The sequence below is a fragment of the Hyla sarda genome, chromosome 5 (genome assembly GCF_029499605.1).
Source record: "Hyla sarda isolate aHylSar1 chromosome 5, aHylSar1.hap1, whole genome shotgun sequence".
In the NCBI taxonomy this organism is placed as follows: domain Eukaryota; kingdom Metazoa; phylum Chordata; class Amphibia; order Anura; family Hylidae; genus Hyla; species Hyla sarda.
The window spans coordinates 105,021,840-105,046,986 of record NC_079193.1 but is presented as its reverse complement, the minus strand read 5'-3'; the positions used below and the strand labels follow the sequence as shown (position 1 = coordinate 105,046,986).

At 45.7% G+C, this 25,147-nt stretch overlaps 1 protein-coding gene across 2 annotated transcripts in view; it reads right to left on the bottom strand.

Moving 5' to 3' along the window:
- The window catches only part of CMC1 (C-X9-C motif containing 1), a 78,557-nt gene extending 77,044 nt beyond the window's left edge, over positions 1-1,513 (bottom strand). The window contains exon 1 of one of the 2 annotated variants that reach the window (XM_056520071.1): positions 1,377-1,513. In XM_056520071.1, coding sequence (XP_056376046.1) covers positions 1,377-1,395 — 19 coding nt within the window. In that variant the 5' untranslated portion in view covers positions 1,396-1,513. The remainder of the gene's footprint in view (positions 1-1,376) is intronic. The other variant, XM_056520070.1, reaches the window with a different exon arrangement.
- Positions 1,514-25,147: the final 23,634 nt, after the last annotated feature.

The window sequence follows — 25,147 nt, the reverse complement described above, 5'->3', positions numbered from 1 at the left end:
TTTAGCTGCTTAAAGGGGTATGCCAGCCATAAAATATGTATTCTAATGGATTGTGGGGGGGGCGCTAAAATAAAAGAAAACCTCACCAGCCCTGATCCCTCTACAGCTCCGGCTTCGTGTGATGTTCCCGCAGGGAATGAAAACTTAGTCACTGCCTGTGATGGGTCACCACAAAGGCCAATCAATTCCAGAGGCGGGTCATTACAGCAGCCAATCATTGCCTGAGGCAGGTCATAACTGAAGCCAATCACTGCCTTAGGCAAGTCTGCAGGGTCAGAACATCAGAGGAAACAACAGTAAATTGAAGCTGCAGAGGGATCAGTTGGAGGGATCAGGGGGAAGTTTGTGCGTCTTATACGGCGAATTCATACTTATTGCGGTGGTCCCTGTGGCCATCAATGGCCGGGACCCGCGGCTAATACAGGACATCACCGATCGCGGTTATGCCCTGTATTAACCCTTCAGACGCGGCAATCAAAGATGACCGCCGCATCTTTAGCGAAAGTGACAGTAACCCGGCTGCTCAGTCGGGCTGTTCGGGTCCGCCGCAGTGAAATTGCGGCATATTGAACAGCTTACCGGACACTTACCTGCCTCCTCAGTGTCTGCTCCGTGCCGTGATCCCCTGCATGGCCGGTGCTCTCCATCGACGTCATCACATCGTCCCGTCATCCCATAGGAGCGGCGTGCGTAGCGATGTGATGATGGCAAAGGAGAGCGTGGATCCCGGGAAAGAAGACGTCCGGAGCGTCGGGGACATCACGGGGACGCGGCTACAGCGATGGAGCGACATCCAGGGCAGCGGTGATGGGTCCGGAGCAGCGGGGACACGCGAGTATTACCTCCTATCCAGTGGTCTTCAACCTGCGGACCTCCAGATGTTGGAAAACAACAACTCCCAGCATGCTTGGACAGCCAACGGCTGTCCAGGCATGCTGGGAGTTGTAATTTTGCAACATCTGGAGGTCCGCAGGTTGAAGATCACTGTTGGGTTCAGAATCTTTTTTTTTTCTAGATTTTGCACCTTTAAAATTGGGTGCGTCTTATATGCCGGTGCGTCCTATAGGGCGAAAAATACGGTAGTTTGTTTCCTATTTTAAATGCAGCCATAAACCATTTTAAAATATTTTGTATGCCTGGAATACTCCTTTCCCTCTACCTCCTGGATTATAGATAATTGTCCTTAGAATTAGATAAACCATGGCACATGTGACAGGAAGAACAGGCAGCGCAATGTAGACATAAGGCATGCACTGTGCCGAAAACACAGCCCGGCAACCTGTGTAGCTAATAAGACACACGTGACGGAAAGCGGAGGTTTAAAGCCTTCTCGTGTGTGTGAGTGAGCCGCATGCAGAACACGGGGCAGGGCTTACCCGCTGTGGCAGCGTCCATGGTGGAGAAGACAAGTACCTAGCAGCTACTCAGAGCCCCGCACATCCAGGAGCTGGCAGGTGACCTTCCTAGGGTCGTGACGCTCCGCCTCCTGCTCGGTTATGTACTTCCGGGTAATATAGAGTGGGCGCGGCTGACGCTGGGCGGCGGGCAGAGGCGAGTGCGGACTGTTCTATGGTTACAGCTGTGCGGTAGTCATTTGGTCAGATAGTCACATATATTGCGGAGATGAACGCCATATCTCCGGGTATCACAAAGCACACTTACTGCTAATCCACGTGTTGTTGCGTAAGGCAAAGAGCACATACCCCATAACAAGGTGCCATGTGCAAAGTACCCGGGTCAGTGTACATACAGTAGTGTGCCTACTATAGATCCCCATAACTATGTCATATACAGCAGATGCCTATATCAGCTTGTCTACTATAAATCCTGATCCCCATCACTCTGCCCTGCACCAAATGCTCATACCAGGATGCCATTAATAGATCCCTATAACCATGTACACTTACCTGTAAATAGCAACCGTATTTTTTTGTATAACATTGTACTAGCCACGGCCACCCCCCAAAATGGTGTTCAGGAAACCTTCCTCCTAATAAACCGTCAGGTACTTAAATGGGCACTGTCATGAAGTAAAAAAAAATTGATATGTTGTAGTACTTAAGTACTACAACATATCTCTAATATACTTTAATAAAAAAAAAAAGTGATTTTAAACCAGTTTAAAATCACTTTTAAATTCGGCCACTAGGGGTCGCCCTCCTAGTGGCCGAATGCATTCGGCAGTGACGTCACTACTGAATTTCGACTCATTTAAGTCTGGCATTGAGTGGAAATTCAGGCACTGCGGTGCTCGCTCCCACCTGTCAATCAAACAGGCGAGAGCGAGCACGCTGGCCTCGCCCCGCCCGCCCCCGTTACCCTGTCAGGAGGCAGCGTGCGCACTCATTGCTGCGCTGATCCTCTGGATGGGTAAATCTGCTCTCTGCACTAGAGGAATGGGGTGGGGGAAGCGGGGTTCGGGGGAGCGCTGCTGCTCAGCACTAAAGGCATGGTGGGGGGGATCGGTAGAGCGCCGCCGCAGCTGCTCAGCACTAGAGGCTGGGGGGGGGGGGGGGGAGCAGGAGCGGAGTAGCACTGCTGCGCTAACAAAGTTATTGTTTTCACCACAGGGTGCCTCCAGCTGTTTCACCACTACAACTCCCAGAATGCCCTGAAAGCCAATAGATGTCAGGGCATGCTGGGAGTTGTAGTGGTGAAACAGCTGTATAGTGAACTAAGGGGCGGAAGTGTCGGCCCCAGCAGGCATTGGTGACGTCACGCCTGCTGGGGAAGTCTGCCTGGTAGTGAGCACACTACCAGGCAGACAGAAAGCCATTTTAAGATAGTAAAAAAAAAAATGTAAAGGCAGGGAAGGGGTTAGGGATAGATGGGCAATAGGCAGGGACAGAAAGAAAAAAAAATGGATGGTGGGAGCTACCCTTTAAATCTCCATAACTGTGTAATGGCAGTATTGCACTTAAAACACGCTAAAATGCATCGGAACTGCATAGCATAAACTAGGTAAACACCAAAATGGAAATTTTGGGCTGAAACCGAAAATTTAGGCTGTGCCTGGCTGAAAAACGAAAATGCATTCTTAAATACATTTGTGAATTTAAGTAAAACTAAATTAAAAATGCAATGCTAAAAAGAAAATAAACAGTTTTATTATTAACACCTTGGGGACCAAGCCCATTTTGACCTTAAGGACCAGGCCATTTTTTGCAAATCTGACCTGTCACTTTAAGCATTAATAAGGCTGGAATTCAACTGAGGTTTTTTTTTGCAAAAATGCAGTAAAAAAACGGCAATTTTCACACAGCGTTTTTTCAGCGAAAAAAAGCCGTGTCCAGATGTTAGCTGCAAGTCAATAGTAAACTACAAAATGCCAGATTCACTTGCCGTTTTTCAGTTTGGCAATTTTTTTTATCCTTTTGGCGTTTTTCAGCAATTTCCGGCTCAGAGGCTGGATTTTCAAAACGCCCGACAAAACCTATATTGACGTTTTTTCCCCTGAAATCATGGCGTTTTCCTCCCATAGAAGTCTATGGGAGAGCAAAAACGCCAAGAAAAACACCATGTTGGTTTTAACTTTTGCGTTTTTGCAGCCGTTTTTTTTTCTTTTTTGGACTTTAGCCATCCATAAAAGTGATGGAGATACCTTTTTTATAAAAATTTCATAGGTTACCATTAAAAATATTAATAAAAAAGATACAGTAGTGGTGGAAAAAATTGTATCTAACGAAATTTATATTTTTTATTTTGAAATTTTTATTAATTTTTAAGCAGGGATCAATTTATGTGGGAGGGTAAAGCACTAAATATGTAGCCGACAATAATAAAAATGTAGTGTGTGTGTTTTTCACATTTTTTTAATTAAATTTTTTGGGTAGTACTACTACTCCCAGCATGGAACACACTGTTCCATGATGGGAGTAGTACTACCTGTACTAATAGATCGCCTGTTGCGATCCTCCTGTATAATTTATAGATGCGGCCGGCTGCTCTTCTATGGTCCCCTGCACTGCCATATATATACACCTATTCATATTTCCCGCAGAGAGCTGTAATTGGTCAGATGGTTCCAGCCAATCACAACTCTGTGGGAAATATGAATAGGTGTATATATACGTCAGTGCACGGGACCATAGAAGAGCGGCCGGCCGCATCTATACATTATACAGGAGGATCACAGCGGGTGTCAGGAGTTACACTCGCTGCGATCTGTCTATTAATGCAGGTACTACAGCTTCCAGCATGGAGCAAAGTGTGCTCCATGTTGGGAGCAGTAGTACCTGCAGTAAGGGACAGATCACAGCGGGTGTCCCTTCTCCTGACACCCGCTGCGATCCTCCTGCTGTGACTGTGTGGACTCAGCTGTTCTCAAGGCTACAGAGCCGGGAGAACAGCTGATGCTGAGCAGTAGATATACAGTGGCCCCTCAACATACGATGGTAATTCGTTCCAAATGAACGATCGTTAGTTGAAACCATCTTATGTTGAGGGATCCGTGCAATGTAAAGTATAGGACAGTGGTCTCCAACCTGTGGACCTCCAGATGTTGCAAAACTACAACTCCCAGCATGCCAGGACAACCAACGGCTGTCCGTGCATGCTGGGAGTTGTAGTTTTGCAACATCTGGAGGTCCGCAGGTTGAAGACCACTGGTAAAGGAGGTTATACTCACCTGTCCCCGCCGCTCACCTGTCCCCGCCCGCTGCCCTTGATATCGCCCTCCATCAATGTCGCCGCATCCCCGGACCATCTCTGCTGCATCTCTTCATCGCCGTCATCACGTCACTGCGCACGCCGCTGCTATTGGATGACGGGACAGCGTGCGTGATGACGACGATGGAAAGCACCAACAATGCAGGGGATCCCGAAGAGGACGGTCCGGAGCGCCGATACAGGTGAGTGACACCCACTGGACCACACGGGACACCTTAAACGGCTATCCGGCAGCAGCTGAAGCAGTCTGCGCTTCCGGATAGCCGTTTATGCGATGGCCCCGGCATAAAAAAGCATTGTATGTTGATGCTGCTTTCAACATGCAATGGCCTCTGAGAGGCCATCGAATGTTGAAATTATCGTATGTCGGGGCCATCATAGGTCGGGGGGGTCACTGTACATCCTATATCTACTGCCCAGCAAGAACACTGAGCCTGCAATGTGTTTACAGTATACACATTGCTGGCTCACTTAACCCCTTGCTGAGCTGTGCGCTAAGCCAGCCCGGCAAGGAAAGAGTTAACTTACACTGCTTGACATTGTAGGTTAACCCTTTGGGCAGTATACAATATATACAGCTATCTAAAGATAGCTGTATATAGTGTATACAGAAGACGAAGAAGTCCCCTTACCTCCCTCCAGTCCCCGTGGGTCTGTGTAGCTCCGCCCCTAGTGATGACGTCATTAGGGGCAGAGCTACAGACAGGATCCAGGCTGGTAAGGGTATAAGGCTCTGTTAACATTTTCCGTTTTGTATAATGTGAACAGACCCTTCTGCCAGTGTCTTACCAGGCAGGGAGACTCCAGTTGTTGCTAAACTACAACTCCCAGCATGCCCAGACAGCCAAAGGCTGTCTGGGCATGCTGGGAGTTGTAGTTTTGCACCAATTGGAGGCTCCCTGTTTGGGAAGATATTGCATTATGGGCACTCTCCTCTGCGGAGAGCGCAAAAAATTTCCTAACCCATTTTTTGTGTTTTTTTTCTTGTCGTTTCGGATCCGTTTATGCAGAGGATTACGGCTGATTCGATGGATTACGCCGGATTAACTGGATTTTTTAAATTTTAATAAAATGGTTAACGAGGGCTGTGGGGGAGTGTTTTTTTTAAATACATTTTTTTTCCAATGTGTTGTGTTTTTTATTTTTTTTTATTGAATTGTCAGGCTTAGTAATGGAGGCTGTCTAATAGACAGAATCCATTACTAAGCTGGGGCTTAGCGTTAGCCCCCAAAACAGCTAGCGCTAACCCCCAATTATTACTCCGGTACCCACCTCCACAGGGGTGCCGGGAAGAGCGGTACCAACAGGCCCGGAGCGTCAAAAATGGCGCTCCTGGGCCTAGGCGGTAACAGGCTGGCGTTATTTAGGCTGGGGAGGGCCAGTAACAATGGTCCTCGTCCACCCTGGTAACGTCAGGCTGTTGCTGCTTGGTTGGTATCTGGCTGAGAATGAAAATACGGGGAACCTTATGCGTTTTTTAAATTTATTTATAAAAACAAACGCATAGGGTTCCCCGTATTTTCATTCTCTGCACAATACCAACCAAACAGCAACAGCCTGACGTTAGCAGGGTTGGCGAGGACCATTGCTACTGGCCCTCCCCAGCCTAAATAACGCCAGCCTGTTACCGCCTAGGCCCAGGACCGCCATTTTTGATGCTCGGGGCCTGTTGGTACCGGCTGTTGGGGTAATAATTGTGGGTTAGCGCCTGCTGTTTTTAGGGCTAACTCTAAGCCCTGGCTTAGTAATGGATTCCGTCAATAAGACAGCTTCCACTACTAAGCCTGAAAATTCTATAAAAAAAACACAACACATTGGAAAAAAATTTTTTTTTTAAACACTCCCCCACAGCCCTCGTTAACCATTTTATTAAAAGAAAAAAATCCAGTTCATCCGCTGTAAAAAAAAAAAAAAACACTAAAAATTGGTTAGTCCTTTTTTGGCGCTCTCCACTGGGGAGAGTGACCATAATGCAATGTCTACCCAAACAGGGAGCCTCCAATTGCCTCCAAACTGCCACGGGACAAAACTGGCTATTTCCGTACAACAGGAAAAACACCAGAAAAACTGCCAAAACGCAGGAAAGATCCGTGGCAGTTTTCCTGGCGTTTTTGCTGGGGGGAAAAAACCTCAGTGGAATTCTAGCCTAACTCCGGGATGCTTTAACTTATGAATTTGATTCCGAGATAGTTTTTTGGTGACATATTCTACTTTATGTTAGTGGTAAATTTTTGTTGATACTTGAATGATTTTTTGATGAAAAATTCCGAAATTTGATGAAAAATTTGAAAATTTTGCATTTTTCTAACTTTGGAGGACCTGAACAAATGTTCCCCTACCACCCAACTTGCCCAGAAAATGCGCATTGTACGCTCTAAAATCCATACCCACTTTTTTGATGACTATGCTAAAAAACTGAGCAAATTGAAGTCACAATACCACGTCTTTGATAACAAAGCAGGCAAATTCTTAGCATCCAGACTGAAAACTAAACACTCCAAATCCAAAATCCCCTTCCTTAGGGACCTTTCCTCATCCCATAAATTATTTCATCCCCAGTCCATAGCCAGTAGTTTTAAAGATTATTACTCAAACCTATACAATTTAGCCCGTAACACTGTCACTTCTCAACCCACACAAGAAGATATCTCTTCTTTCCTAGCTTGCCTTCCCATACCACAAATCACCAATTTCCAACTTAATTAACTTAACTCGCCCATGTCAGCAGATAAATGGACCTTAGTGACTAAATCTCTACCTTGTGGCAAGTCCCTGAGGCCGGACGGCCTCTCCTCCTGTTACTATAAGTCCTTTGCATCAATTTTATCGCACCACGCCTTAGCCTTTTTTAATGATGCGATCACTTTAGGCTCTATGCCAAGGAAGAACCAGGAGGAGTTGATAGTAGAACTGGGGGTATGAGAAAAAACGTGTATCACAATATTTTTGTAAGTGATGAAGGTTCCACAGTATCACGGGATTCCCCCTCCCACATGTGTCCTGGGCGCTGCTTCTCTTCCAACCCCCCCAATGAATTATCGGCTGCAATGTCCCCACATCATGTAAACGCAAGGGCTCCTCTGCTCATCCTCCTATTGCAGGTCGCCGGTGCTAGAAATCTGTACTGTACTACAAATAACGTTTCCCTGGCTCTGGTACCGTCTTCACTGTCCTGCGCTGCGGTCCTCTTGCTGTTTACTTGGAACAAGAAAGTCACAGAGCCGCCAGCCTATCATCGGCCGGGGCGGGACATCGATGTGGCCGGTGATAGGCTGAGCGCACTGTCATGTATAGAGCCGACCTGCTCCTTTCATGACAGTGGGCTCAGCCTATCAGCGGCCGGGGCGGGACATCACTGCGGCCGGTGATAGGCTGACGGCTCTGTGACGTTTCCATCCCCAGGACCGCAGTGGAGGGACCGTGAGGCCGGTAACAGGGAACATCGGAAGGTGAGTTAAAGTTTATTTTGTTTATTTTTGCAGCCTGGGAGACGTTATTTGTAGTACAGTACAGATTTCTAGCGCTGGCAGCCCGCAACTCATAGGAGGAGGAGCAGAGGAGCGCTTGCGGGGGACATGATATGGGGACAGCGCAGCTGATAATATATTGGGGAGGGCGGAAGAAAAGCAGAACAGTGCTCGCGGGTCACATATGATTAGTTCCCTGATGTGGGGACAGTGCGCTGCGGTGGATAATTCACTCATTCGAGGGAGGGGCCCAACCGGTATTGCGTTATGGGCAAAAATTCATATGGTGCAGGAAAAAGATTTCGGTATTCGGTATGAATTGTTATACCGCTTAGCACTTTACAGTCACGCTCCCCAAACCCGGCAAACCGGCAGATGGGCCTGGAAATTTCAGGTCTATATCGCTGCTAAATGTAGATGTAAAGCTTTATGCATCCATAATTGCCAACCGCATAGCAACACTGCTTCCTCAGCTAATTTCTCATGACCAGGTGGGGTTTGTCAAGCTTATGAAAACACCAGAAGGGTGTTAAACCTTCTCCATCATGTGGAGAGAACTAGGACACCCTCTATTTTCCTCTCCCTGCATGCCGATAAGGAGTTCGACCGCATCCATTGGCAGTTTGCCTTCTCGGTGCTCCAGGAGATGGGATTCCAGGGTCCTATTTTGAAAGCTATCCAAGCTTCATATTCAGCTCCCAATGCTCGGGTTTTCACAAATGGCACACTATCTGACAGATTTTCCATTACCAATGGGACCCGCCAAGGCTGCCCCCTCTCACCTATAATATTCCTTTTATGCATAGAACCACTGGCCTTGACATTTAGGGACAATCCTAAGATTTAAGGCATAACAGTGTGACAAACTTATCATATGATATCACTCTACGCTGATGATGTTATTTTAACCATGGAACATCCGGGGCAGTCCCTGGAGGATTCCCTTTCTTTACTTTCTACATATGGTAAAGTGTCTTACTATAAACTAAATGCCCTAAAATCTCCAGCACTCCCCATTTTGTTACCTCATGACTTTGTCACCTCTCTTAAAGCTAAATTTCATCTAGACTGGAGATCTGATCACCTGATCTGATATCACCTCTTTAGGTGTACATATACCCCCGTCGTTATATGAATGCAACTATATACCTTTGCTACAGACGATGACAAATGATTTAGCAACCTTAGGCAAAAACGAAATTTCTTGGCTGGGAAAGGTGGCCTCATTCAAGATGCTGGTTCTCCCAAAATTATTGTATCTCTATAGAGCATTACCGATGCCCCTACCGGCTTCTTTCTTTCGCCTTGCTACTAAACTCATGTCAACCTATATATGGAGAAGTGATAAAAGGAGAGTATCACTCGCCTTGTCATATAGACACGGAGACCAAGTTGGCATTGGCCTCTCCGACGTATGTAAATATCATAGAGCCACATTAATATCCCAATTGCTGACTTTTTGGAACCCACACTTGCTTCCCATTTTGGACTCAATTAGAATTGCATTATTCTTCACCATTAGATAGCAAGTCCTTACTGTTTCTATCCCCATGGAAACTAACCCCTCCACTAAGTATCTCTCCCCTCACCCTTGCCAGCCTGAGTTGCTGGTTATTTCTGCACGAGTTGAAGGGCAACCCGCAATTCAACTTTCCTCCTGGTTCTCCATGACATATTTTGATGTGGGCTATCCCAAACTTGGACTTAATCTCATGGATAACACACGGCCTGAACACTATCTCTCAATTATTCCAAGATTGTACTGTACATACATTTGAACACCTCCGCAGTGCCTATTCATTACCAATGCACAATTTCTACAAATTCCTGCAAATTAGGCATTTTCTGCACACCTATACAAAAACCCAATGGGCTTACAATATGCTGGAGCACTCTGACCCTTTTTCTACTTTTACCCCTTTTCAGGAGGTGGGTGGGGGAACTTTCTCGCCCTGTCTCCGACTCTGACTTGTGTAAATCATTTGAGTGGTCCCGCAGGTCTCGGCCTTGTGCTATACAACTTGAGTGTGGTGATTAAAACAAGATTTAGATGGTACTTAACTCCCGATAAACTACACAGCATATACCCTGACACCTCTCCGTGTTGTTAGAGGCATTTTGTGGAAAGGGGTACTATTTCTCATATTTTGTGGTATTGCCCACTCCTGAAGTCTTATTGAGACTCCGTGGAAACTCAGCTAAGGGACATTTGTGGTTATCACATCACATTGACTCCATTGCTGGCTCTCTTGCTAATAGGTATAGCTGAGGTCCCCCCTCCTCTCAGACCCATAACCTGTAAAATTCTGGTTCTGGCCAAACTGATCATCTCCAGACACTGGAAATCATTGACCCCACCGAACCAAGCGGAGCTAATTGCTCTGTTACAACAATCATGTCTTAGTGAACGGGCAGTAGTGTTCAACACAGATAGCAACAAAAGGATTCTAGATGATTGGCAACCGTGGACAGACTCACCTTATGTTAGAACCATTCCTTAACATAGCAATTTACACTGGCGGGTACCCCCCCTATCCCCCCTACCCCGTCTCTGCATCTGAATTTTCAGTTCTGTTTTGTGTTTAGATTTGGTTACCTTTATACATCACCTATATTAACACTAGGGCCTTGGTCCTATATTATATGTCAGAGAGGTCATTAGGACTGTATATCATAACCTACAGTGCTATTTGAGATGCGATGTTTCTCTGTCATGTGTAATGACAACTGCTACAGTCATTGGACTTGTTGCTTGTATTTTCATCGATTGCAATGGTTTTGTTTTGTATTGTTACTGAAAAACTTTCAATAAAAAGATTGAAACAGATTGGCCCTCATTTACTATTGCAAACCCGACATGTTTTGTCAGGTTGTGCGCCAGATCTGTCGCATTGCGCCAGAAATTCTGTCTGCGCCAGAATCTGCGCCACAAATTCTGTCTGCGCCAGAATCTGCGCCAGAATTTGCGCCAGAATTGAAAAAACCCTGACTAACTCTCCATTTTGCTGAGAAAAAAAGGGGCGTGACCGCCGGGGAAAGGGGGCGTGGTCTCTGAAAAGCGGCGTGTTCCCGACATTTTCACAAAAAAACAACATATTTACTAAGGTTTCCACATAAAATGTGGTGGATTTGAGCTGAGGAAAACCAGACAGATCAGAGCATGTGTAAAAAAAAAGCAAAGTGTAGGGAAAGGGGAAAATGTAGGGAAACCTTAGTAAATACAGTGGAAAATAAATTGTAGGGAATTAAAACCCACAAAGAAACCTACACTCCACTCTTAGTAAATGAGGGCCATTGTCTTTGTGAGATGGGGTGTGGCTTGCAAGCCAGATTGACACATTCACCAGGAGATGCAGAGCGGAGCTTGTGGAGTAAGGTACTGGAAGTCCCATATACTTGCATTGGACTTGAAACAAAAACCCATCTTTTATGTAAGGGTGTAGGTAAGGGTTAATTTAACGATCATATCTTTTTATTTGACATATAAGTAATATATGTACCAGGTATTATTGAAATTTCTCCAGCCGTATGGAAGTTATGTGGGAACATACATTTCCCATAGATTTGCGTGGGACTTTAACCCCTTCAGGACGGAGCCCATTTTGGCCTTAAGGACCGGAGCGTTTTTTGCACATCTGACCACTGTCAATTTAAACATTAATAACTCTGGAATGCTTTTAGTTATCATTCTGATTCCGAGATTGTTTTTTCATGACATATTCTACTTTAACATAGTGGTAAATTTTTGTCGATACTTGCATCCTTTCTTGGTGAAAAATCCGTAAATTTGATGAAAAATTTGAAAATGTTGCATTTTTCTAACTTTGAAGCTCTCTGCTTGTAAGGAAAATGGATATTACGAATACATTTTTTTTTGTTCACATATACAATATGTCTACTTTATGTTTGCATCATAAAATTTATGAGTTTTTACTTTTGGAAGACACCAGAGGGCTTTAACGGTCAGCAGCAATTTTCCGATTTTTCACAACATTTTCAAACTCAGTATTTTTCAGGGACCAGTTCAGGTTTGAAGTGGATTTGAAGGGTCTTCATATTAGAAATACCCCATAAATGACCCCATTATAAAAACTACACCCCCCAAAGTATTCAAAATGACATTCAGTCAGCGTTTTAACCCTTTAGGTGTTTCACACGAATAGCAGCAAAGTGAAGGAGAAAATTCACAATCTTCATTTTTTACACTTACATGTTCTTGTAGACCCAATTTTTTAATTTTTACAAGGGGTAAAAGGACAAAATTTTTACTTGTATTTGTAGCCCAATTTCTCTCGAGTAAGCACATACCTCATATGTCTATGTAAAGTGTTCGGTGGGTGCAGTAGAGGGCTCAGAAGGGAAGGAGCGACAAGGGGATTTTGGAGAGTACGTTTTTCAGAAATGGTTTTTGGGGGGCATGTTACCTTTAGGAAGCCCTTATGGTGCCAGAACAGCAAAAAAAAACCCACATGGCATACCATTTTGGAAACTAGACCCCTCGGGGAACGTAACAAGGGGTTAAGTGAGCCTTTATACCCCACAGGTGTTTCACGACTTTTGCATACGTAAAAAAAAAATCTTTTTTTTACCTAAAATGCTTGTTTTCCCCAAAATTTTTTATTTTTAAAAAGGGTAATAGCAGAAAATACCCCTAAAAATTTGAAGCCCAATTTCTCCCGATTCAGAAAACACCCCATATGGGGGTGAAAAGTGCTCTGCTGGCGCACTACAGGTCTCGGAAGAGAAGGAGTCACATTTGGCTTTTTGAAAGCAAATTTTGCTCTGGGGGCATGCCGCATTTAGGAAGCCCCTATGGTGCCAGGACAGCAAAAAAAAACCCACATGGCATACCATTTTGGAAACTAGACCCCTCGGGGAACGTAACAAGGGGTTAAGTGAGCCTTTATACCCCACAGGTGTTTCACGACTTTTGCATACGTAAAAAAAAAATATTTTTTTTACCTAAAATGCTTGTTTTCCCAAAAATTTTACATTTTTAAAAAGGGTAAAAGCAGAAAATACCCCCCAAAATTTGTAACACAATTTCTCCCGAATACGGCGATACCCCATATGTGACCCTAAACTGTTGCCTTGAAATACGACAGGGCTCCAAAGTGAGAGCGCCATGCGCATTTGAGGCCTAAATTAGGGACTTGCATAGGGGTGGACATAGGGGTATTCTACGCCAGTGATTCCCAAACAGGGTGCCTCCAGCTGTTGCAAAACTCCCAGTATGCCTGGACAGTCAACGGCTGTCCGACAATACTGGGAGTTGTTTTGCAACAGCTGAAGGCTCCGTTCTGGAAACAGTGGCGTACCAGACGTTTTTCATTTTTATTGGGGAGGGGGGCTGTATAGGGGTATGTGTATACGTAGTGTTTTTTACTTTTTATTTTATTTTTTGTGTTAATGTAGTGTAGTGTAGTGTTTTTAGGGTACAGTCACATGGGCGGGGGTTCACAGTAGTTTCTCGCTGGCAATTTGAGCTGCAGCAGAAAGTTTGCGGCAGCTCAAATTTGCAGCCAGATACTTACTGTAATCCTCCGCCCATGTGAGTGTACCCTGTACGTTCACATTGGGGGGGACATCCAGCTGTTGCATAACTACAACTCCCAGCATGCCCGTTGGCTGTCGGTGACTGCTGAGAGTTGCAGTTTTGCAACAACTGTAGGCACACTGGTTATGTATCACTGAGTTTGTGACCTAACTCAGTGTTTCACAACCAGTGTGCCTACAGCTGTTGCAAAACTACAACTCCCAGCATGTACGGTGCATGGTGTACGGTGACTGCTGAGAGTTGTAGTTTGCAACAGCTGGAGGCACACCGGTCGTGAAACACAGAGTTAGGTAAAAAAAAACTGAGTTTCACAACCAGTGTGCCTTCAGCTGTTGCAAAACTACAACTCTCAGCAGTCACCGACAGCCAACGGGCATGCTGGGAGTTGTAGTTATGCAACCAGCAGATGCACCACTACAACTCCCAGCATGCACTTTAGCTGTTTGTGCAAGCTGGGAGTTGTAGTTATACAACAGCTGAAGGTACACTTTTCCATAGAAAGAATGTGCCTCCAGCTGTTGCAAAACCATAAGTCCCAGCATGCCCATAAGGGAATGCTGGGAGTTGTGGTGGTCTGCCTCCTGCTGTTGCATAACTACATCTCCCAGCATGCCCTTTTTGCATGCTGGGAGCTGTTGCTAAGCAACAGCAGGAGGCTGTCACTCACCTCCAACGATCCAGACGCTGCAGGTCAGTCCCGCCGCCGCCGCTGCTCCTGGGGCCCCAATCCCAACATTAACGCCGGGGATCGGGGTCCCCAGCACCCGGGGTGCACGACCCGCACCCGCTCACGTCCTCCAGAAGAGGGGTGGAGCGGGTGCGGGAGTGACACCCGCAGCAGGCGCCCTGATTGTTCGGCCGGTAATCCGGAAGACGAATCAGGGCGATCGTGAGGTGGCACCAGTGCCACCTCACCCCTGCAGGCTCTGGCTGTTCGGGGCCGTCAAAGACGGCCCCGAACAGCCAGTAATTCCGGGTCATCGGGTCACTGGAGACCCGATTGACCCGGAATCGCCGCAGATCGCTGGACTGAATTGTCCAGCGATCTGCGGCGATCGCCGACATGGGGGGGCATAATGACCCCCTGGGCGATATGCCGGGATGCCTGCTGAACGATTTTAGCAGGCATCCGGCTCTGGTCCCCAACCGGCTAGCGGTGGGGGCCGGAATTCCCACGGGCGTATGGATACGCCCTCGGTCCTTAAGGACTCGGGATGCAGGGCGTATCCATACGCCCTATGTCCTGAAGAGGTTAAACTTAAACCCCGACCATCACAAATGGGGGGAGTTAAGGGTTAAATTAACTATCCTATATTTTAAGTGCACATATAAGTAACATGTGACCAAGTATTATCGAAATATCTCCAGCCGTTTGGAAGTTATGCAGTAATATATATTTCCCATAGACTTGTATGGGACATTAAACAAAAACCCTGACCCTGGCAAATGGGGGTGAGTAAGGGTTAAATCACCTATCCTATGTTTGTTGTTGACATATAAGTAACGTGTGCCAAGTTTCATGTTAATATCTTTAGACGTTTGGACGTGATGCTGGAACATACACACACACATTGAGTTTATATATATATATATATATATATATATATATATATATATATATATATATATATATAGATTAAGCCACACGGCCAATGGCATATGCGCAAAAAAAATTCCAAAGTCCAAAATAGCGTATTTTTTTTCACTTTTCATACCATAAAAAAATGTATAAAAAGTGATCAAAAAGTCCGATCAAAACAAAAAGGGTACCGATAAAAACCTCAGATCACTGCTCAAAAAATGAGCCCTCCTACTGCCCTGTACGTGGAAAAGTAAAAAAAGTTATAGAGGTCAGAAAATGACAATGCATGTAGTTATGATTTTTTCCAGAAGTAAGACAAAATCAAACCTATATAAGTAGGATATCATTTTAACCTTATGGACCTACAGAATAAAGGTAAGGTATATTTTTACCGATAAATGTTCTGCGTAGAAACGAAAGCCCCCAAAATTTACAAAATGGAATTTTTTCTTAAATTTTGTCACACAATGATTTTGATTTTTTTTGTTTCGCTGTAGATTTTTGGGTAAAATGACTGATATCATTACAAAGTAGCATTGGTGGCGCAAAAAATAAACCATCATATGGATTTTTAGGTGCAAAATTGAAAGGGTTATGATTTTTAAATGGTAAGGAGGAAAAAACGAAAGTGCTAAAATAAAATAAAAACCCTGAGTCCCTAAGGGGTTAAAAGAATTCACAACAAGATTTTGAAATTTTGTTAACCCTTTGTTAAAATGTTTCACATGAATTAAAGGGGTACTCCGGTGGAAAACTTTTTTTTTTTTTTAATCAACTGGTGCCAGAAAGTTAAACAGATTTATAAATTACTTCTATTAAAAAATCTTAATCCTTCCAGTAGTTATTAGCTGCTGAATACTACAGAGGAAATTCTTTTCTTTTTGGAACACAGAGCTCTCTGCTGACTTCATGACCACAGTGCTCCCTGTTGACATCTCTGTCCATTTTAAGAACTGTCCAGAGTAGGAGAAAATCCCAATAACAAACATATGCTGCTCTGGACAGTTCCTAAAATGGACAGATGTCAGCAGAGAGCACTGTGGTCATGATGTTAGCAGAGATCTCTGTGTTCCAAAAAGAAAATAATTTCCTATGTAGTATTCAGCAGTTTTTTTTTACAATTTACAAATCTGTTTAACTTTCTGGCACCAGTTGATTTAAAAAAAAAAGTTTTCCATCGGAGTGTCCCTTTAATGGGGTACTGACAGCTGGTTCACCCGCACCAAACACAATATACAGGGATATAGTGCGAGTGAACTGGATTTCCAGCCTTATCCAACCATAGCTCCTCTCACACTTAACTGCCATTTGCTGTTGGTTGCAGAGTAAGGGAGGAAGTTCTCTCCTCTATAGGGCTTCAGATGATGTCATGCCTACTGGGGAACACCCCTTCCCAGTTTGTGAATCTGAACCTGAGGCTGAGCAGAAAATACAGAGTAATATCAAAGTAGAAAACTAAAAAATAATAAAAATAAAGGCAAGGGGTGGTTTATCATGATGGGGCAGTGAACTGGGAGGATTATAAAATTTATCAAGTTAATGAGATGTACTCTTTAACCTGTTGGAGACGGAGGGTGTACAGGTATGCCCTCGTATCCCGGTACTTACAGTGGGGATCAAAAGTTTGGGCACCCCAGGTAAAAATTTGTATTAATGTGCATAAAGAAGGCAAGGAACGATGAAAAAATCTCAATCATCATCTGGGAAGACCAGGTGATGTCAATCTCAAAGGTTTTAAATGCCCAGACTCATCTGGCCTTGCCCCAACAATCAGCACCATGGGTTCTTCTAAGCAGTTGTCTAGAAATCTGAAACTGTTAATAGTTGACGCTCACAAAGCTGGAGAAGGCTATAAGAAGATAGCAAAATGTTTTCAGATGTCAATATCCTCTGTTCAGAATGTAATTAAGAAATGGCAGTCATCAGGAACAGTGAAAGTTAAAGCAAGATCTGGAAGATCAAGAAAATATCAGACAGAACAGCTCGCAGGATTGTGAGAAAAACAATTCAAAACCCACGTTTGACTGCACAGTCCCTCCAGAAAGATCTTGCAGACACTGGAGTTGTTGTACACTATTACACTATACAGAGATACTTGTACAAATATGGTTTTCATGGAAGAGTCATCAGATGAAAACCTCTTCTATGTCCTCACCACAAAAATCAGCGTTTGAACTTTGCAAATGAACTTATAGAAAAGCCTGATGCATTTTGGAAACAAGTTCTGTGGACCGATGAGGTTAAAATTGAACTTTTTAACCGGAATGAGCAAAGGTACGTTTGGAGAAGAAGGGGAACAGAATTTAATGAAAAGAACCTCTGTCCAACTGTTAAGCATGGGGGTGGATCAATCATGCTTTGGGATTGTATTGCAGCCAGTGGCACAGGGAATATCTCACGAGTAGAAGGAAAAATGGATTCAATAAAATTTCTGCAAATTTTGGATGCTAGCTTGATGCCATCTGTGAAAAAGCTGAAGTTAAAAAGAGGATGGCTTCTACAAATGGATACACACCTCGAAATCCATGTGGGATTACATCAAGAGGCATAAACTGACGATTTTGCCATGGCCTTCACAATCTCCTGACCTCAACATAATTGAAAATCTATGGATAGACCTTAAAAGAGCAGTGCGTGACAGACAGCCCAGAAATCTCAAAGAACTGGAAGACTTTTGTAAGGAAGAATGGGCAAAGATACCTCAAACAAGAATTGAAAGACTCTTGGCTGGCTACAAAAAGCATTTACAAGCTGTGATACTTGCCAAAGGGGGCAGTACAAGATATTAACTCTGCAGGGTGCCCAAACTTTTGCAGAGACCATTTTTTTGTTTTCTGTTATTTTGAAAGTGTAAATGATGGAAATAATATCTAACTTTTGTTGACATATTATAAGAATGTCTAATCTGGAATTTGGTGCCTTATGGAGATTTTTCCATCTTTCCTTGGCTTCTTTATGCACATTAATACAATTTTTTTACCTATGGTGCCCAAACTTTTGATCCCCACTGTAAAGACAGAGGGTGGTGATCGGAACGGGATGCCTGCTGAAATCATTCAGCAGTCATCCTGTGACATCGCCCAGGGGGGTCCTGAGACCCCCCCCCCCATAACAGCCGTCAATTCTGACCATTCAATAACAGCTTTTCTGGGCTTATCGGGTCTCTGGTGACCCGATCGCCCAGATAATAAGGGTGATCGAGGCAGCCCCGATCACCCTGGAGGATAGGTTGGTCAGAACTGACCAACCAATGACATGAGGGGGGCGGGGGGAGTCAAAAGTCAAGATCCCCCACTCTGCCCACCAATGGAAGTCCGGGCAGAGAGGGGGTAACGGAGGATGGATGCGCCGTCACTTACCGCCGGCGACAACAGCAGTCCTCTAACCGGCAGCAGCTGCGGGACTACGATCGCATGACCGGCGGCGGGGACGATCGGCGTGGGCGAGCCACAGTATGAATTCAGGTAGAAAAAACAGGCATGGTCGCACATCTACAATCTTGTATAATGATCTAATTGCTTCTCAGCATAATATCAAAAACTAACAGGTAGTTAGTATACATTTTTGATCAAAAAGTACAAGCCCACTCGCGACGTCAAGGCCACCTATTTAGAGTGGGTCCCTAACGTCCCTGTTACGCCGAGCGCTCCGGGTCCCTACTCCTCCCCGGAGCGCTCGCGGCGTTCTCTCTGCAGCGCCCCGGTCAGACCCGCTGACCGGGAGTGCTGCACTGACATTCACGATGGGGATGCGATTCGCATAGCGGGACGCGCCCGCTCGCGAATCGCATCCCAAGCCACTTACCCGTCCCGGTCTGAAAGACACCAGGAGCTCCGCCAGGAAAAAGACCTTGATCTCTGGGCACCTCTCTCACAGTATCCTTTGCAATCTACCCCTGTGCCTCCCGCCGAGGAGGCTATGCAAGTGGATCTGTCTCGCCTGACCCATGAAGAGAGGACTCGCCGTAGGGATAAAAATTTATGTCTGTACTGCGCTAGTACCGAACATTTCTTGGTGGATTGCCCTATTCGTCCTCCACGTCTGGGAAACGCACGCACGCACCCAGCTCACGTGGGTGTGGCGTCTCTTGGTACGAAGTCTGCTTCTCCACGTCTCACTGTGCCCGTGCGGATATCTCCTTCTACCAACTCCTCCTTCTCAGCCGTGGCCTTCTTGGACTCTGGTTCTTCTGGAAATTTTATTCTGGCCTCTTTGGTGAATAGCTTCTGCATCCCGGTGACCCGTCTTGTCAAGCCGCTCTACATTTCTTCGGTCAACGGAGTGAAGTTGGACTGCACTGTGCGTTACCGCACAGAGCCCTTGCTTATGAGAATTGGACTGCATCACGAGAAAATTGAATTTTTCGTCCTGTCCAACTGCACCTCTGAAGTCCTCCTCGGTCTGCCATGGCTCCAGCATCATTCTCCCACCCTTGACTGGACCACCGGGGAGATCAAGAATTGGGGTCCTGCTTGTCGCAAGAAATGCATCACGTCTGCTCCCAGTCCCGTCTGTCGGGCCTCAGTGTCTCCTCCTGTGCCTGGTCTCCCCAAGGCCTATCAGGACTGTGCCGTGCCTCCTCATAGCCCCCGTCCTGGTGACACTCTGCCCTGTGACATGCTTCACCCTCTGCCCCCCCCTCCCCATTCCCATTCCTTCTGAACTACCTGCCGCTGGTGTAGCTACCCAGGACTTTTTGTTCCGGAAGGAAACTCAAGAGGCGCCCCCTATGTTCTCTTTTCATTTTAAGGGACAAGGAGACAAAAAGAGGGGGAGACCTAAGGGGGGTGGGTACTGTTACGCCGAGCGCTCCGGGTCCCTGCTCCTCCCCGGAGCGCTCACGGCGTTCTCTCTGCAACGCCCCGGTCAGACCCGCTGACCGGGAGCGCTGCACTGACATTCACGATGGGGATGCGATTCGCATAGCGGCACGCGCCCGCTCACGAATCGCATCCCAAGCCACTTACCCGTCCCGGTCCCCGGCTGTCACGTTCTGGCGTGCGCGGCTCCGCTCTCTAGGGCGCGCGCGCGCGCACCAGCTCTCTAAGATTTAAAGGGCCAGTGCACCAGTGATTGGTGCCTGACCCAATCAGTCCAATTAGCTTCCACCTGCTCCCTGTCCATATAACCTCACTTCCCCTGCACTTCCTTGCCGGATCTTGTTGCCTTGTGCCAGAGAAAGCGTTTAGTGTTGTCCAAAGCCTGTATTTCCAGACCTTCTGCTATTGCTATTGACTACGAACCTTGCCGCCTGCCCCGACCTTCTGCTACGTCTGACCTTGCCTCTGCCTAGTCCTTCTGTCCCACGCCTTCTCAGCAGTCAGCGAGGTTGAGCCTTTGCCGGTGGATACGACCTGGTTGCTACCGCCACAGCAAGACCATCCCGCTTTGCGGCGGGCTCTGGTGAAAACCAGTAGCAACCCTAGAACCGGTCCACCGACACGGTCCACGCCAATCCCTCGCTGACACAGTGGATCCACATCCAGCTAGCCGAATCATAACAGTCCCTAGCATAAAATGGCGTAGCACCGGGCGGTGAACACCACCGCCGCGGCACCAGTGCCCACGGGGGGGGGGAACGACCCACTGGCAGAGCGGCCCCAATGCCACTCAAACCAGTCTATGGGCCGCACCCCCCCCACAGACACGGCGGCAACGGACGCCGCACAGCACCACACCAGTGTGAACAAGGTGTTACAGCACACTTACCATGCTCTCCCAGTCAGACTGGGAGGCTGCTAGGAAAGAAATGGCCCTTGTGTAGCTAATTACTACTTATATAGGGTTGGGCTGAGGCGGTGGGGAAGAGTGCAGACACATGTTCAAACAAAAAAAAAAGGAGGGGATAGAAAACGCAATGTGAATTCAGGTAGAAAAAACAGACATGGTCGCACATCTACAATCTTGTATAATGATCCAATTGCTTCTCAGCATAATATCAAAAACTAACAGGTAGTTAGTATACATTTTTGATCAAAAAGTACAAGCCCACTCGCCACGTCAAGGCCACCTATTTAGAGTGGGTCCCTAACGTCCCTAGCATAAAATGGCGTAGCACCGGGCGTCGACCACCACCGCTGCGGCACCAGTGCCCACGGGGGGGAACGACCCACTGGCAGAGCGGCCCCAATGCCACTCATACCAGTCTATGGGCCGCACCCCCACACAGACATGGCGGCAACGGACGCCGCACAGCACCACACCAGTGTGAACAAGGTGTTACAGCACACTTACCATGCTCTCCCAGTAAGACTGAGAGGCTGCTAGGAAAGAAATGGCCCTTGTGTAGCTAACTACTACTTATATAGGGTTGGGCTGGGAAAAAAAAAAAAAAAAAAAAAGGAGGGTACAGGGTACATTCACACGGGCGGGGGTTTACAGTGAGTTTCTGAGTGCAAGTTTGAGCTACAGCAAATTTACCACTGCTGCTCAAACTCCCAGCGGGACACTCGCTGTGAACCCCCGGCCGTGTGAATGTACCTAAAACCACTATACTACATTACATTAACACAAAATAAAGAGTCAAACACTACATATTCACACCCTAACACAGCCCCCTCCCCTCCCCATAAAAATGAAAAATGCCTTGAACGCCACTGTTTCCTAAACGGAGCCTCCAGCTGTTGCAAAACAACAACTCTCAGTATTGCTGGACAGCCATTGATTGTCCAGGCATGCTGGGAGTTTAGCAACAGCTGGAGACACCCTGTTTGGGAATCAATGCCGTAGGGTATTTGTGGCACAGGAGGCAAGCACCATGCTCGCATCCCCCATGCAAATCCCAAATTTAGGCCTCAAATGGGCATGTTGTTCTCTCATTCCTGAGCCCTGTCTTATTTCAAGGCAACAGTTTAGTGCCACATATGGGGTATTTCTGTACTCGGGAGAAATTGCATTACAAATTTTCTTCTTTTACCACTTATGAAAAGGAAAAGTTGGGTCTACACCAGCATCTTAGTGTAAAACAATAAAAAAAAAATTACACTAACATGCCCCCCATACTTCTCAATTTCACAAAAGGTAAAAGGAGAAAAGACCCCCAAAATTTGTAACGCAATTTCTCCTGAGTACGGAAATACCCCATATGTGGACATAACGTGCTCTGTGGGCGCACAACAGGGCCCAGGAGTGAGAGTGCACCATGTACATTTGAGGCCTATTGGTGGCTATTACAGCGGTTCTGACATAAATGCAAAAAGGAAAACACCCACATGTGACCCAATTTTGGAAACTACATCCTTACATATGAGGTAAGAAAATATCTCATATGTGGATGTAAAGTGCTCTTTGTGTGCACTTCAATGCTCAGAAGAGAAGGAGCAAAATTTGTTTTTTGGAGAAAGAATTTGGCTGGAATTGAAGGCCATGTGCATTTACAAAGCCCTCATGCTGCCCGAACAGTGGACCCCCCCCCCACATGTGACCTCATTTCGGAAACTACACCCCTCAGAGAATGTAATAAGGGGTGCAGTGAGCATTTACACCCCACAGGTGTCTGACAGATTTTTTGAACATACATCCATAAAAATGAAAAAAAAATTTTTTTTCATTTTTACAGCCCACTGTTCAAAAAACCTGTGAGGTGTAAGTACTCAGTCTAACCCTTGTTATGTTCATTGAGGGGTGTAGTTTCCAAAATGGTGTCAAATGTGGGGGGGGGGGGGTCCACTATTCTGGCACAATGGGGGCTTTGTAAACACACATGGCCCCAACTTTAATTCCAGCCAAATTCTCTCTCCAAAAGCCCAATGGGGCTCCTTTTCTACTGAGACCTGTAGTGCGCCAGCAGAGCACTTTACGATCACATATGGGGTATTTCCTTACTTGGGGGAAATGGCATTTTACATTTTGGGGGGCCTTTTCTCCTATTACCCCATGTGAAAATGAAAAATTCGGGGTAACACCAGTATTTTAGTGTTAACATTTTTTTTTTCTTTTTTACGTCCAGCTTTAACGAAAAGTTGTTATCACCTTTGAGGGGTTCCTTGAGGGGTGTAGTTTCCTTGAGGGGTGTAGTTTCCCAAATAGTGTGCCATGCAGAGTTTTTTTTTGCTGTTCTGATACCATGTGGGCTTCCTAAATGCAACATGCCCCCCAAAAAATTAAGTGCAATATTCGTTCTCCAAAATCCCAAAGTTGCTCCTCCCTCTTGAGCCATGTTGTGCGCTCGCATAGCACTTTACATGCACATATGAGGTATTGCCATACTGGAGAGAAATTGGGTTGCAAATTCTGGGGGGATTTTTCTCCTTTTACCCCATGTAAAAATAAAAATGGGGCTACAAGAACATGTTAGTGTAAAAATTGGAGATTTAGTTTTTTCTTCCCCGCTTTGCTGCTATTCCTGTGAAACACCTAATGGGTTAAAAAGGCCCCTCAAATCCACTTCAAACTAAACTGGGCCCTGAAAAATTCTGATTTTGAATTTTTCATGAAAATTTGGAAAATTGCTGCTTTACTTTGAAGCCCTCTAATGTCTTCAAAAAGTTAAAACATGTCAACTTTATGATGCCAACATAAAGTACACATATTGTATATGTGAATCAATAAATAATTTATTTGTTTTGACCGTTTTCCTTACTAGCAGAGAGTTGCATAGAAAAAGCAGAGTTGCATAGAAAAATGCAAAATTTTCATGAAGCTTTTGATTTTTTCACCAAGAAATTATGCAAGTATCAACAAAAATGTACCACTAACATAAAGTACAATATGTCACGAAAAAAACAATCAAAGTAAATCATAATCATAAGTAAATGCATCCTAGAGTTATTAATGCATAAACTTTGCGCACAGCGCCGTACATTTTTGGCACAGCTGTGACACAAAAGCAGGAGCTGCACTTGCTTCATTCGCGGCGAGTCCCAGCGGCTGTCAGCAGCTGCGGACCTGCCAGTAATGACAGACATCAGCGATTGTGCTGATGTCTGCCATTAACCCCTCAGATGCAGTGATCAATTCAGATCACAGCATCTGTGGCAGTGCGGCACTTAGAATGGCTGATCTGATCACCCAAGGCACTGCCGCTGGGATCAGATCAGCCTCATCTGCCTTTGTCCGTCTCCCGGGGGTCTTCTGCACTGATCTGCCTTCCAGCAGACCAGAGGAGAAGATTGCCGATAACACTGATCAGCGCTATGCCCTATGCAATCTAATGATTGCCATATATAGTACCCTATGGGGACTAAAAAAGTGTAAAAAAAAAAAAAAGTAAAAAAAATTTGAAAAGCCCCATCCCAATAAAGTTTTAAATCACCCTTTTCTCCATATTAATACACAAAATGTGTAAAACAAAAGATAAATAATAAACATATTTGGTACCGTCACGTGCGTAAATGTCCGAAGTATAAAAATATTATGTTAATGATCCGCTATGGTGATCGTCATAAACGGAAAATAAGAAGTCCAAGATTTCAGCTTTTTTGTCACATCAAACAGCAAAACATTTTTGTAAAAACCGTTCAAAAAGTCACAAATGCACAAAGCCCTCACACATCCCTGAATATGGAAAAATAAAAAAGTTAGAGGTGGTCAAAATAGGCCAAAATAGGCCAATTTTAACCCCTTAAGGACCAAGGACGTACCGGTACGTCCTTGGTCCTGCTCTTCTGATATAACGCGGGGTTACACAGTAACCCCGCGTCATATCATGGCGGGCCCGGCGTCATAGTGAAGCCAGGACCCGCCTCTAATAGCGCGCAGCGCCGATCGCGGCGCCGCGCGCTATTAACCCTTTAGCCGCGCGCTCAAAGCTGAGCCGCGCGGCTAAAAGTGAAAGTGAAAGTTCCCGGCTAGCTCAGTCGGGCTGTTCGGGATAGCCGCGGCTAATCGCGGCATCCCGAACAGCTGACAGGACAGCGGGAGGGCCCCTTCCTG